This window comes from Pongo abelii, chromosome 11, assembly GCF_028885655.2.
Source record: "Pongo abelii isolate AG06213 chromosome 11, NHGRI_mPonAbe1-v2.0_pri, whole genome shotgun sequence".
NCBI classification, from domain to species: domain Eukaryota; kingdom Metazoa; phylum Chordata; class Mammalia; order Primates; family Hominidae; genus Pongo; species Pongo abelii.
In genome coordinates this window covers 53,833,399-53,848,489 of record NC_071996.2, presented here as the reverse complement: position 1 = coordinate 53,848,489, position 15,091 = coordinate 53,833,399, and the positions used below count along the sequence as shown (strand labels likewise).

At 40.4% G+C, this 15,091-nt stretch overlaps 1 protein-coding gene across 21 annotated transcripts in view; it reads right to left on the bottom strand.

Moving 5' to 3' along the window:
• Window positions 1-15,091, bottom strand: part of RIF1 (replication timing regulatory factor 1) — a 96,534-nt gene that overhangs the window by 68,053 nt on the left and 13,390 nt on the right. For all 21 annotated transcript variants that reach the window (XR_010136034.1, XR_010136027.1, XR_010136033.1 and 18 more), the window contains 6 exons: window positions 10,102-10,240; window positions 5,814-5,965; window positions 3,470-3,587; window positions 2,066-2,242; window positions 1,720-1,830; window positions 288-350 (listed from right to left, as the gene is read on the bottom strand). Coding sequence is in view for 2 of the 21 variants with exons in the window: in XM_063712802.1 (XP_063568872.1) it covers window positions 288-350; window positions 1,720-1,830; window positions 2,066-2,242; window positions 3,470-3,587; window positions 5,814-5,965; window positions 10,102-10,240 (760 nt within the window). In the remaining 19 variants the exon portion in view is untranslated. The remainder of the gene's footprint in view (window positions 1-287; window positions 351-1,719; window positions 1,831-2,065; window positions 2,243-3,469; window positions 3,588-5,813; window positions 5,966-10,101; window positions 10,241-15,091) is intronic.

The window sequence follows — 15,091 nt, the reverse complement described above, 5'->3', positions numbered from 1 at the left end:
ATCAATATACTATTGATAACTTCCAATCAATATTAAGTTACCAGTAGTTAAGTTCTGGGGGAGTCTAAAGTTATATGTAGATTTTCGACCGTGTGGTGGGTCAGCACACCTAACCCCAGTGTTCTTCAAGCATTAACTACAAATTAAAAACTGGAAGCTATGGTAGTGCAAGAAATACTTTTAAAATAAATTTTATATATTGCCAAACAATTCACTGGATGCTATAAAAATCATCTGATCACCACCTGTTTCAAAAAAAGAATTTTGATCAGTGTAATAGTGCTTACCTGATTCAGTAACTGACTTCACCAAGCTAATTAGCTCCTTCCAGATAGCACTGACAACCACATCTGTCAAACAAAATAAACGAGTATTTTAAATGAAGTACATATGACTACGATGACTAACACTCTCCCTTTCCTTACATTAAACAAATAAATTGAACAATACTTAATTTAATTTTCCCTCATGATATTCAACCCTGTAGTAAGTTTATAAAACACTATCACTTCGTTTTTGTTTGTTGAAACTAAATATGTTTATTTTTTGAGATAGGGTCTTGCTCTGTCCAGGCTGGAGTACAGTGGCACAATCATAGCTCATTGTCATCTCAACACCAGGCTGGAGTACAGTGGCACAATCATAGCTCATTGTCATCTCAACAACCTGGGCTCAACCAGTCTTCCCACATCAGCCTCCCAAGTAGCTAGGACTATAGGTACATACCACTACACCCATCTAATTATTTTTTTTTTGTAAAGATAGCACTCTCTCTACGTTTCCCAGGCTGGTCACAAACATCTGCCTCAAGTGAACTCCCACCTTAGCCTCCCAAAGTGCTAGGATTACAGGCGTGAGCTACCATGGCCAGCCATAAATGTGTTCCTTAAAACAACTATAACATGTTAACAATGAATTGTGTAACTAAGGGTAATTGCTTTATCTTTTTTTTTATTATCTTTCTTTTCTGAATTGAATGCCCACTACTTTTGAGGCAGAGATTGTTCACGGAGATTCAGAAGGATATCTAACAACCAATAGAAAAAAATTATGTGATTCATTGTGATTCTTTTTCCAACCAGTTAAACAGCAAACAATTTTTGAAATTTCCTTTCCTCATTATTTGATAGGCCATATAACACAGGAGTTTAGGTACAGATGCTAGAGCCATAGAGCCTGACACAGTACTACCAATCGTAAGTGACTCTGCACAACTTATGTGTTTCCTGTATAACCCAGTTTCCTCATTTGTAAAATGAACTAACATGGTATGTTACTGCGAAAATTAAATGAATAAATGTAAAGTTCTCAATGCACAATCTGGCCAGTAGATGGCACCATATAAATATTTACTATTTTGTCTTCTTATTTTTTATTTTTTAATAGAGTCTTGCTCTATCACCCAGGCTGGAGTGCAGTGGCACAATCTTGGCTCACTGCAACCTCCACCTCCTGGGCTCAAGCAATTCTCATGCCTCCGCATCCCGAGTAGCTGGGACTACAGGTATCCTGCCAACATGCCCACCTAGTTTTTGTATGCTTTGTAGAGACAGGGTTTTGTCATGTCGCCCAGGCTGGTCTCGAACTCCTGAGCTCAAGTGATCCACTCACCTTGGCCTCCCAAAGTGCTGGGATTACAGGTGTGAGGTACTGTGACTGGCCTATTTTTTCTTCTTTTTAAACACACATTTGAGCAAATAATAAATCAAATTCTCTTACCGGGGGCATCTTTTCCAACTGCAACAAAGCTATCATGAACAGCAGTGATAAGTGTATTTGCATGTTTGGAAAAAAAAGAAGGGCTGCTGATTAACGGATGTTCCAGTGGCTCTGAAAGGGAAAATAAAAGATAATTATGTAAAACAACAGATTTATGAAATACATTTGTCACTATAAAACTTTAAAACGTCTATTAAGTAGGTGTGTTTTCTATAAAAAAAGATTCATATTTCATACACAACTATAAAATATTTTGGCTGTGAAAAAATAACACCTCTCCTCACCCCAGTGCATTAAGTCCTAGACTGTTTTAGTAATTAAAATTATTCTTAAAACCTTTAAATACCTAAGCTCAGCACAAGTTTATTTTGCTTAGCAAAACTCAAGACTTCTGGACCCAACAAGAAATGAAGCAACATTTCAAGTCCCAAAAGTTGAATGGATGGGATTGTGGCCATTCCACCTAAATTCGAACTCAGGTTCATTCGGGGAGTTCCCGGGGCTCCGTACGGGGAGGAAACACCTTTAAGAAAAAAAAAAAGGGTAAGTCATACAAGCTCATTTTATATTAGCTACCCAAATGCATATATTTCATTTCAACGAAACTTTTAAAAACAGAGTTTAAATGTCTCAGGCATTAATCCATACCTTGAAATCTTAATATGCAGGTATTCTGTAACAAATTTTGAAGACTCAGATGGCAAACATAAAATAATACATATGACACATATGTATATCATATGTCTTTCAATGACACACATAAAGAGACACTTTATAACTGCTAAGATTTTTTTTTTTTTTTGAGACAGTCTCATTGTACTGCCAAGGCTGCAGTGCAGTGGTACAATCATAGTTCACTACAACCTCAAACTCCTGGGCTCAAGCAATTCTCCCATCAGCATTCCAAGTAGCTGTAACTATAGATGGATGGATGCCACTGTGCTCAGCTAATTTTTAAATTTTTTGTAGAGACAGGGTCTCACTATGTGGTACAGGTGGTATCGAACTCCTGGCTTCAAGTGATCCTCCCACCTCAGCCCCCCTAAATGCTGAGATTATACGTGCCTGCCACTGCACCTGGCTGAAGTGTTGTTTTTGCTTTGTTTTGTTTTTTTGAGACTGAGTCTCGCTCTGTCGCCCAGGCTAGAGTGCAGCGGTGAGATCTCGGCTCACTGCAACCTCCGCCTCCCGGGGTTCAAGTGATTCTCCTGCCACAGCCTCCCAGGTAGCTGGTATTACAGGGGCCCACCACCATGCCTGGCTAATTTTCTTATTTTCAGTAGAGACGGGGTTTCACCGTGTTGGCCAAGCTGGTCTCAAATGCCTGATCTCAAGTGATCTGCCGGCCTTGGCCTCCCAAAGTGCTAGGATTACAGGCGTGAGCCACCTCACCTGGCCAATGTGTTGTTTTTAATAGCGCTAAGATTCTGGTTCTAAAATCAACAGTTTCATGTTAGCTGCTCTGAGGCTTTTTTTGCAAGGTACCTCGTATAATGTACTGAAAAAACATCCGTCTCTTCTAACCACAACAATGCGCTTACAACAGTAATCAGTAATATAAAAAAAAAAAAAACAGGAAAACATAATGGATTTTTTGGTAATGAACCTAAAAATTATGAAGTGCTTCATTTCAAACGAAAAACACTGAGCAAAACCTCTCAAAGCCTTTTTTTTCCCTACTTCAAAACTATGCTTCTAGGTCAACAAAGCCTAATTAAAAAAGCAAAAAACAAGAATATCTACCTCTTACCTTTGTGTACAGGGGTCATAGGATTTAAACCTGGAGATGTAGCTACATGACACGAATTGCCTTGAGGTGAGGCATTAGAATCAATACTTATTGTACTTTGAATCAGAGGCACACAAACCTACGGGGTAAAAGAAGAGAAAATATCGATCTATAAACTATACAACTGTCACAGTTTTTAAAAGCCTCACATAATATAAATTTCATTAAATGGAGCCTTAATATATTCCATTTTACAGATCGTTCCCATGCACAAACAGGCTAAAAAATGGAATTTGGAAAAAATATGAACATTACAACTGCATTTGCCCTAAATGTGTATTACCTAAATTTGTTTATATACATCAACATCTGAATTGTACACATTATTGGTAAACTAATTTTAACTTTTTAAAACTCTGGAAAATATGAACTAAGACAAAGCTCATTTCTAACATCATCCTAGTACCAGTCACATGTAGTTACCAAATAAATTATTCCAATTAATGTATTGGACAAATGCAAAGAATTAGCCTATTGGACCCTTATAATGGTAGAATTTGGAAAATTCATTATGATCCAAATTACATTATTGACAATGCCCATCTTCAATTACTTCACGTTATATAAATTTAAAACTCAATAATTAAAAAATTAAAAACTGAATAAAAATGGCTCAAGTATAAGTCCTCCTGTCCAAGAATGCATTCCCTGCTATGCAGCTATTTATATAAAATACAAAATATACCCCCAAAATATACCCCCAGAAGTAAAATATATCCCCAAAATCCAAAATAAGTGATAAAGAAATGAGAAAGATGTTAGCAGAGCTGCTCCTTTTAACTGTAAAAAAATTCAAAAACCAGGCTGGGTGCAGTGGCTCACGCCTGTAATCCCAGCACTTTGGGAGGCCGAGGCAGGCAGATCACAAAGTGAGGAGATCGAGACCATCAGTGAAACCCTGTCTCTACTAAAAATACAAAAAATTAGGCAGGCATGGTGGCGGGCGCCTGTAGTCCCAGCTACTCAGGATGCTGAGGCAGGAGAATGGCGTGAACCCGGGAAGTGGAGCTTGCAGTGAGCCGAGATCGTGCCACTGCACCCCAGCCTGGGCAACAGAGTGAGACTCCATCTCAAAAAAAAAAAAAAAAAATTCAAAAACCAAGGATGGAAATAATTGCAAATAACTCAAAACGTTTAGGTTAAGATTAAACTTTATATCTAAATACCAGTAAGGATATGCAAATCCTGAAGAATTCGTAAAATCTTTGTGTAACAATTAAAAAGAACCTACAAATAGGATTCAGTCACTGGTTATCACTATGCAGCCTAGAAAATGGAGGGCAGAATAAACAAATAAGAACTGGTCCAACCTTGTATCTACCCAGTGTAGCACTTGATTTCTCTTTTTTTTTTTTTTTTTTTTTTGAGATGGAGTCTCACTCTGTTGTCCAGGCTGGAGTGCAGTGGCGTGATCTCTGCTCACTGCAACCTCCATCTCCTGGGTTCAAGCAATTCTCCTCAGCCTCCCGAGTAGCTGAGACTACAGGCACATGCCATCACACCCGGCTACTTTTTTGTATTTTAGTAGACACGGGGTTTCACCATGTTGCCCAGGCTGGTCTCAAACTCCTGAGCTCAGGGAATCCACCTGCCTCTGCCTCCCAAAGTGCTAGGATTACAGGCGTGAGCCACCGCACCTGGCTGATTTCTATTTCACTGATGCTGGTTTTCTTCTCAATTATATTCCAAACGCTCTAGGGAAAAAAACCCTCTTTTTAAAATCATAATGCTTGTAGAGTAAGAATGAATACTTGAGTACTTGCTGATTTAAAAACATTTCAGGGCCAGGCGCAGTGGCTCATGCCTGTAATCCCAGCACTTTGGGAGGCTGGCATGGGCGGATCATTTGAGGCCAGGAGTGCGAGACCAGCCTGGCCACCGTAAAACCCTGTCTACACTAAAAAATACAAAAAATCAGTCAGGTGTGGTTGTGCGCCTGTAGTCCCAGCTACTCGGGAGACTGACGCAAGAGAATCACTTGAACCCAGGAGGTGGAGGTTGCAGTGAGCCAAGATCGCGCCACTGCACTCCATCCTGGGAAACAGAACGAGACCCCGTCTCAAAATAAATAAATAAATAATAAATAAATAAAAACATTTCAGGTAAAGGGGCTCCATTTCAAGCAATTGAACAATATCCCTTGTGGGAAATGAATTTAAGTTCTCTGCCAGTAAAGTGAAACATCTTTTATATGTTCTAGTCTGCTAATAAACAGCAAAAATAACACTAAAAGATTACATTGGTAAGAATTTAAGAACACATTAACAAAAACATGGAGTGCTATAGTCAACACTTGTAATGTTACCTGTTCAAAATTAGCAGGAAGATGAGGTCCAAGTCTCATCAGCAAATACCACCAGACTTCTAGTTTTGTTAATGCTAGAGTTTCTGTTCTCACATGGATGGAACTCAAAGGCTGCATTAACAACTTGAGTCTTTTTGCACTACATAGTATATCTTAAAAGAAAATAAGCACACAGTTAAAGAGACGTCCAAGCTAAAGATTAACTCTAACATTAGCTGTGCAATAGTCTTTTATCACAGCAAGAGAACAGATTTTAAAATATTTTTTTAAAAAATAAATCCCCAGGCTGTCCTTGCTCTACCCAAAACTTGAATTTTGATAAACTGCAGTACAGCTGAACCAAAAACACTCAATAAATCAAAAATATATTTTAAAACAAATAAGTAATTTTTATTAGATATTGTGTGCCGGGGCAATTTCCCACCAGGAAATATTTCAGGTTGGTTACAAATGAGGGGATGCTATTGACATCTTAGTGAGTAGAGACTAGGGACGCTACTAAACTTCAACAACACACCAGGACGGTCCCGAAAAACAAATTATCCAGCACAAAATGCCAAAACTTTGAGAAATACTGTCCTAGCTGCTTTAGCATTCTCATTATCCCCATTTGACAAAGAAACGGAAGCATATGTTTACATTATGTCAAAAAGGGCTATCATTTTAAAAGCAATTATTAATATATTCCATCAAAAATCATTACTACTGGGGCCAATGATTGAATACATTTTTGAAATCTAAATAGATTCATTTAGATTCAGGACTGCCCTATCTTAACAATAATCATATTGTTAAAATTCAGCATAGAAATTAAATCCAATCTTCAGAAAAAACATTTATGCCAAATGAGTAAGACTGGGGATATGTAAAATTAAGACACAGTCTGTGCTAAAATAACTTGTCAAAAAGACCTTAAAAGGGCTGGGCGTGGTGGCTCACGCCTATAATCCTGGCACTTTGGGAGGATGAGGCGGGCTGGTCACTTGAGGTCAGGAGTTTGAAACCAGCCTGACCAACATGGTGAAATCCTATCTCTACTAAAACTACAAAAAGGTTAGCTAGGCATGGCGGTGGCACCTGTAATACCAGCTACTCAGGAGCCTAAGGCAGGAGACTCGCTTGGACCCAGGAGGCAGAGGTTGCAGTGAGCTGAGATCACACCACTGCACTCCAGGCTGAGCAACAGAGTGAGACTCCGTCCTGAATAAATAAATAAATAAATAAATAAATAAATAGACTTGAAAAGGATTCTGAAACATCAATCAGGCCATGTATTTGGTGGAATGGCACTCAACAATGTCTGTTACAACTACTCTGCCATTTAGCTATTTCAGTTAACAGTTCTATAAGAAAATAAAGGCAATCACTGTATGAACAAGTTCTCTAGTCCAAGACACTTCCTTTTTGGGGGCTCCTATTCTTTTCGTTTGTTCATTCATTCATTCATTCAGAGACGGAGTTTCACTCTTGTTGCCCAGGCTGGAGTGCAATGGCATGATCTCGGCTCACTGCAGCCTCCTCCTCCCGGATTCTCCTGCCTCAGCCTCCCACGTAGCTGGGATTACAGGCATGCGCCACCATGCCCGGCCAACTTTGTATGTTTAGCAAAGATGGGGTTTCTCCACGTTGGTCAGGCTGGTCTCTAACTCGAGAACTCAGGTGATCTGCCCGCCTCTCAAAGTGCTGGGATTACAGGCGTTAGCCACCATGCCTGGATTCTGTTCTCTTTATGAGAAGAGCTCCATAATAATAACTCTACAGTAGCAGAGATTAATTGCCATGCAATAAACCAATCTCCTTTAATTACAAAATGTGATTTTACACAGGACAGTGATGGGTGCCCAGTTTCTGACTACTTTTTCTAGTCCGCCACTGAGCCATTCTACCCAGTAAAATTTAAGTGGATGTGTATATAAGATTCTTAGAAGGCTATTTCTAGGTATAGGTGAGTAAGCTGTGAAGAAGCCTTTTCTGCTCTTCTGCCTTCCCTCCTTCCTGTCTGCAATTAAGACAAATCGAAGATGGCAGAGTAAAAACACAGTCATCTGATTCCTTGATGACTTCCTGGATCCACAGTATCAGTCATGGATTCCCTAGCTCTGAACTTATTTTTAACTTACTATCTTTAAACTACTCTTATTTTATGCTTTAACTTAATTTCTAAAGATCGTAGTCCCAAACATTACCTCACACTTCTGGGTTTACAGTTAGACCCAAATACATGCCAGCTCATAAACATAAAAATAAGCTACAATTTCAATTAAAAATTATAGTAGAATGAGCACAGTGGCTCACACCTGTCTGTAATCCTAACACTTTGGAAGGCTGAGGCAGGTGGATCACTTGAGTCCAGGAGCTCGAGACTAGCCTGGGCAACGTGGTCAAACCCCGCCTCCACAAAAAATACAAAAATTAGCCAGAGATGGTGGCACACGCCTGTAGTCCCAGCTACTTGGGGGGCTGAGGTGGGAGGATCAGTGGAGCCCAGGAGGTCAAGGCTGCAGTCAGCCACTGCACTCCAGTCTGGGTGACAAGGCAAGACCCTGGCGGCGGGGGGGGAACCTATGCCCCCAAAATGTATGTGCCAGTATTTTAAATAAAAGTAATTACAGGGCTGGGAGCAGTGGCTCTTGCCTGTAATCCCAGCACTTTGGGAGACTCAGCCAGGCAGATCACAAGGTCAGAAGTTCGAGACCAGCTTGGCCAATACGTTGAAACCTTGTCTCTACTGAAATCATACAAAAATTAGCCAGACGTGGCGGCGGGTGCCTGTCATCCCAGCTACGTGGGAGGCTGAGGCAGGAGAATTGCTTGAACCTGGGAGGCGGAGGTTGCAGTGAGCTGAGATCACGCCACTGCACTCCAGCCTGAGCAACAGAGTGAGACTCCATCTCGAAAAAAAAAGGCCGGGCGCGGTACCTCACACCTGGAATCCCAGCACTTTGGGAGGCCGAGGCGGGCAGATCACCAAGTCAGGGGATCAAGACCATCCTGGCTAACATGGTGAAACCCCGTCTCTACTAAAAATACAAAAAAATTAGCCGGGCGTGGTGACGAGCACCTGTAATCCCAGCTACTCGGGAGGCTGAGGCAGGAGAATGGTGTGAACCCGGGAGGCGGAGCTTGCAGTGAGCTGAGATCGTGCCACTGCACTCCAGCCTGGGCGACAGAGCGAAACTCCGTCTCAAAAAAAAAGTAATTATACATTAATGCAAATAATCACAATACAAAACATATTAAAAGGAGGAAGAAATGTGATAAATAATGGTCTTTGGCAGGAAAAATATAGGATAAAAACCAACTTACTTAGCAGCTCTTGTAAACATACAGTACTAATTAAATCTAAGATTAACTACCACCTAGTTAAGTACTCATACTAACACAGTTTTGGGCTAAATATTCTTTCTTGTGAATATATTATCAGAAAACTCCATTGAACAATAAGAAGGTAAGGTTAAAGTAAATCAAAAAGAATGACTTCCATATATCAATATTAAACCACTTATTAGGTACTCTTCTAGAGATCCCGAAAGAAGTAAGGCCATCAATCACTGATATTTTTATTCCATGGAAATCACAACTGCTTCCTATCATCTACTGGCTGTGACCTCTGGAAAATTACTCAATCTCTCTAAAATAGTGATTAATAATTACATCTCAGGTCTATTGTGATGATTAAATAAAAGGTACATAAAGTACTCAACTCAGTGCTAACATGTAAGAAAGCCACAAATAATAGGTTGGGGGCAGTGGCTCACATCTGTAATCGCAGCGTTTGGGAGGCCAAGGAGGGCGGATCACTTGAGGTCAGGAGTTCCAGACCAGCCTGGCCAACATAGTGAAACCTGTCTCTACTAAAAATACAAAAATTAGCAGGTGTAGTGGTGGGCACCTGTAATCCCAGCTACTCAGGAGGCTGAGGCAGGAGAATCACTTGAACCTGGGAGGCGGGGGTTGCAGTGAGCCAAGATCCCACCACTGCACTCCAGCCTGGGCAAGAGCGACACTCTGTCTCAAAAAAATAAATAAAAAAGGAAGCCACAAATCATTATTTTTCACTTTGTTCAGTTTTTGAAATACTGTGAAACAGATTTCATATTTGTGATTTTCAATGCCTAGTATGTGAATTCTATTTTCAGTACAAATTTATTCCTATTCCCTTAAAATGAAAATAATTCAATAGTAACTTAATTTCAACTTAAAATCCAAAAAACCAGAAAAACTTCATTTATCTTGCTTTAAGCAAAACGAATTCATAGAAAATCAAAATTGTTAAAATATTACTTACCTGGATTTAAAGCAAAATTATCTATTAAACTCTTCCAAGCAATAAAAGCTATCTTTTTAATCATGGGTGCTCCACTACGAAATCCAAGTTCTTCTAGTTGCAACAGAGAATTGATGAAACTCCCACTTCGATGCAAGGTCTAAAAAGGGGAAAAAATCATTAAAGAAGTTATTCATCTCCATGAAACAGAATAATTGCTATCATTCCTTTATTCATTCACTTAACAGATGCTCTTAGGACTTCATAATCTAATGGGGAGACAAAAGACAAATTATTCACAAAACATAAAGAGATGTGTTAAATGTTAGATATGTTAAAAGTCTTAGGAATATAAGAAAATAAACTTTAAACACACATTCTAAACTCAAGATCACAAAATATATAAAGTTTGAAGAAGCAGAAAATGCATAACACAGAACATTTCTAAAACATTAGAGAAAATTAGGAGGAGATAAATCCCAAACTTTATCAAATCAATACCAAACAAAATATACATTTATATTAAAAAATATTAGAGAAAAAAGGTGTTGAACCCTGAAAATAATAAAAATAACCTTTCAAACAAACTGAATGGAAAATTAAGGAAACACCTTATTTCATAGCTGTGAAAGAAATATTTTTAAAAAACAGTATTATCTGCTAATAAAAAATAGTAAAAGTGAGATAAAAATCAAGAAAACTGAATAACTTTTCTTTTTTTTGAGAGGGAGTCTCACTCTGTCGCCCAAGCTACAGCGCAGTGGTGCCATTTCGGCTCACTGCAGCCTCCGTCTCCTGGGTTCAAGTGATTCTCCTGCCTGAGCCTTCCAAGTAGCTGGGATTACTGGCTAATACTACCACGCCCAGCTAATTTTTGTTTTGTTTTGTTTTGTTTGAGATGGAGTCTTGCTCTGTCACCCGCTGGAGTGCAATGGCTGGATCTCAGCTCACTGCAACCTCTGCCTCCCAGGTTTAAGCGATTCTCCTGCCTCAGCCTCCCAAGTAGCTGGGATTACAGGTGCGTGCCACCATGCCTGCCTAATTATTGTATTTTTAGTTGAGGCAGGGTTTCACCATGTTGGCCAGGCTGGTCTCGAACTCCTAAACTCAGGTGGTCCGTCCACCTCGGCCTCCCAAAGTGCTGGGATTACAGGCGTGAGCCACCGTGCTGGCCTAATTTTTGTATTTTTAGTAGAGACAAGGTTTTGCCATGCTGGCCAGGCTGGTGACTAACTACTGACCTCAAGTGACCCACCCGCCTCAGCCTCTCAAAGTGCTGGGATTACAGATGTGAGCAACCACAGCCGGTAGAAAACCGGATAACTTCTGAATTACTTCCAAATATTATGTAAGATTTAAATGGGAATACTATCAAACAAAAAGAAAAATATGAGCTCAGGAGACAAAAAAAAAAAATTTAAAAAAAAGAGGCCAGGCACGGTGGCTCACACCTGTAATCCCAGCACTCTGGGAGGCCAAGGTGGGTGGATCACCTGAGGTCAGGAGTTCAAGACCAGTCTGACCAATATGGAGAAACCCCTTCTCTACTAAAAATACAAAAATCAGCCAGGCGTGGTGGCACATGCCTGTAATCCCAGCTACCCGGGAGGCTGAGACAGGAGAATCACTTGAACCTGAGAGGCCGAGGCTGCAGTGAGCTGAGATCATGTTTGCACTCCAGCCTGGGCAACAAGAATGAAACTCTGTCTCAAAAAAAAAGAAAAAAAAGGAAAATAAAGCACAAAATGGAAAAATGACAAGTAATGCATCACAAATAAAAAATTACATAAACACTAATGCTCCTAACAGGCTATAAACCACATATAATCTTAACAGGCTATAAACCAGTAACAAAAAAAATGGTTTAGAAAAAAAAAAAACGCACAAGTTAGCTACAAGAGCTAAAGGAAATAGATCTAGCCCAAGAAGTTAAAGACACAAGATGAAAATTACGAAGCACTGCTGAAAGAAATTAAAGACCCAGGCCTGGCACAGTGGCTAACACCTGTAATCCCTGCACTTTGGGAGGCCGAGGCAGATGGATTGCTTTAGGTCATGAGTTTGAGACCAGCCTGGCCAACATGGTAAAACCCCATCTCTACTAAAAATACAAAAATCAGCTAGGCGTGGTGGCAGGCACCTATAATCCCAGCTACTCGGGAGGCCGAGGCAGGAGAATCACTTGAACCCAGGAGGCTGAGGTTGCAGTGAGCCAATATAGCCAGGGCAACAGAGCGAGACCTGTCTTTAAAAAAAAAAACCCTAAATAAATGGAAAGACATCTGTGTTCATGGGTAGAAAGACTTAACATCAATGAAATGCTAACTACTCGAGGCATTATATGCAGATTCATCACAATCCCTACCATGATTCCAACTGTCTTTTTCACCGATAAAGAAGTCGATCGTCAAATTCACACGGAAATGCAGTCTCAAAAAGCCAAAACAGCCAGGTGTGGTGGCTCACACGTGTAATGCCAGCACTTTGGGAGGCCAAGGCGGGAGGATTACAAGGTCAGGAGTTCGAGACCAGCCTGGCCAATATGGTGAAACACCGTCTCTACTAAAAATACAAAAATTTAGCTGGGCGTGGTGGTGTGCGCCTGCAGTCTCAGCTACTCGGGAGGCTGAGGCAGGAGAATCGCTTGGACCCAGGAGGCGGAGGTTGCAGTGAGCTGAGATCACACCACTGCACTCCAGCCTGGGCAACAGGGACAGTCTCCAGCTCAAAAAGAAAAAAAAAAAAAAATTAAAAGCCAAAACAATCCTGAAAAATAAAACCAGACAAACTGACTGCCAAATTTAGTATAAAGCTACAGTAATTAATACATATGGTAATGGCATAAGGACAGCCATACAGACCGTAAGAATAGAATACTGAGCTTGATATAAATCTTCACACCTATGTTCAATTGATTTTCAAAAGGGTACCACAGGCCAGGCGCGGTGGCTCACACCTGCAATCCCAGCACTTTGGGAGTTCAAGGCGGGTGGATCTCTTGAGCTCAGAAGTTCGAGACCAGCCTGGCCAACGTGGTAAAACCCCATCTCTAATAAAAATACAGAAAAGAAAAAAAAAATTAGCCGAGCATGGTAGTGGGCGCCTGTAATCCCAGCTACCTGGGAGACTGAGGCAGGAGAATTGCTTGAACCCAGGAGGCAGAGGTTGCAGTGAGCTGAGATCATGCCACTGCACTCCAGCCTAGCCAACAGAGTAAGACTCTGTCTCAAAAAAAAAAAAAAGGTACCACAAGGATTTAATAAAAACCACCTTTTCAATAAATGATACTGAGGAATCTGAACATCTGCATGCAAAAGGATGAACATGGACTCTCACCTTACACCATATCCAAATATTCACTCAAAATGGTTCAAAGATCTACATTCAAGATCTAAAACTGGAAAATTCTTAGACGAAAGCATTGGGAAACAAAAATGACACTGGATTTGGCAATAACTTCATGAATATGATGTCAAGTACAAGCAATAAAAAAATATATATATATAATACTTCACCAAAATTAAAAACTCTGCAATGGATATTACCAAGAAAGCAAAGGAGAACCCACAGAATGGAAGCAAACATTTGCAAATCACAGAACTGATAAGAGATGAATATCCAAAACATATAAAGAACTACAACTCAACAATAAAAATTCAAACCTACTCAAAAATGGGCCAAGGACTTAGACATTTCTCCAGAGACAATGAAACAAACAGCCAAGAACCAAGTGAAAAGATGTTCAACATCACTAGTAATCAGAGAAATGCAAATCTATACCAAATCAATCCCACTTCACATTCACTAGAATGGCTATCAAAAAAAGGAAAATAAAAAGTGTTGGTGAGGCTGTTAAGGAAGCGGAACCCCAGTGCATTACTGGTGGGAACATAAAATGGTGCAGCTGCTACAGAAGAGTTTGGTGCTGGCTGGTCCAAGTGGCTCATGCCTGTAATCCAGCAATTTTGGAGGCTGAGGCAGGCGGATCACTTGAGTTGGAGACCAGCCTGAACAGCATGGCAAAACTCCGTCTCTACAAAAAACATGGAAAAAAAAAAAAAAAAATCAGCCGGGCTGGGTGGTAGTCCCAGGTAATTGGGAGGCTGAGGTGGAAGGATGGTTTGAGACTGGGAGACAGAGGTTGCAGTGAGCAAGGTTGTGCCACTGCACTCCAACCTGGGTGATAGATAGAGCCAGACCTTGTCTCAAAAGAAGAAAGAGTTTGGAGCTTTCTCAAAAAGTTAAGCATAGAACTACTACATAACTCAGCAATTCCACTCTTAAGTATATACCCAAAAAACTGAAAGCAGGAACTCCAACAGATTTGTACACTGGTGTTCACAGTAACATTATTCACAATAGCCAAAAGGTAGAAACAACCTAAATGTCTCTCAACAGATAAACAAAATGTGTTATATACATACAATTACTCAGCCATAAGAATGCAACTTTAATATATGTTATGACATGGATAAATCTTAAAAACTTCATGCTGCCAGGCATGGTGGCTCACGCCTATAATCCCACCACTTTGGGAGGCCGAGGTGGGTGGATCACAAGGTCAGGAGATCGAGACCATCCTGATCAACATGGTGAAATCCTGTCTCTACTAAAAACACAAAAATTAGCCGGACATACTGGCACATGCCTGTAGTCCCAGCTACTCAGGAGACTGAGGCAGGAGAATTGCTTGAACCCGGGAGGCAGAGGCTGCAGTGAGCCAAGATCACACCATTGTACTCCAGCCTGGGTGACAAGAAACTCCGTCTCAAAAAAAAAAACAAAAAACTCTATGCTTAGTGAAATAAGCCAGACACAGAAGGGCAAATATGTTGTAATTTCACTTTTATGAGGTACCTAGAATAAGCAAAAAAGTAGAACAGACATTACCAAAGGGTAATGTCTGGGTGTAGGAGGAGGGCAGAGGAAGTTTACTGTTTAATGGGTGCAGTTTTTGTTGGGGATGATGCACAAGTTTTGGGTACAGATAGTGGTGATGCTTGCAACATTA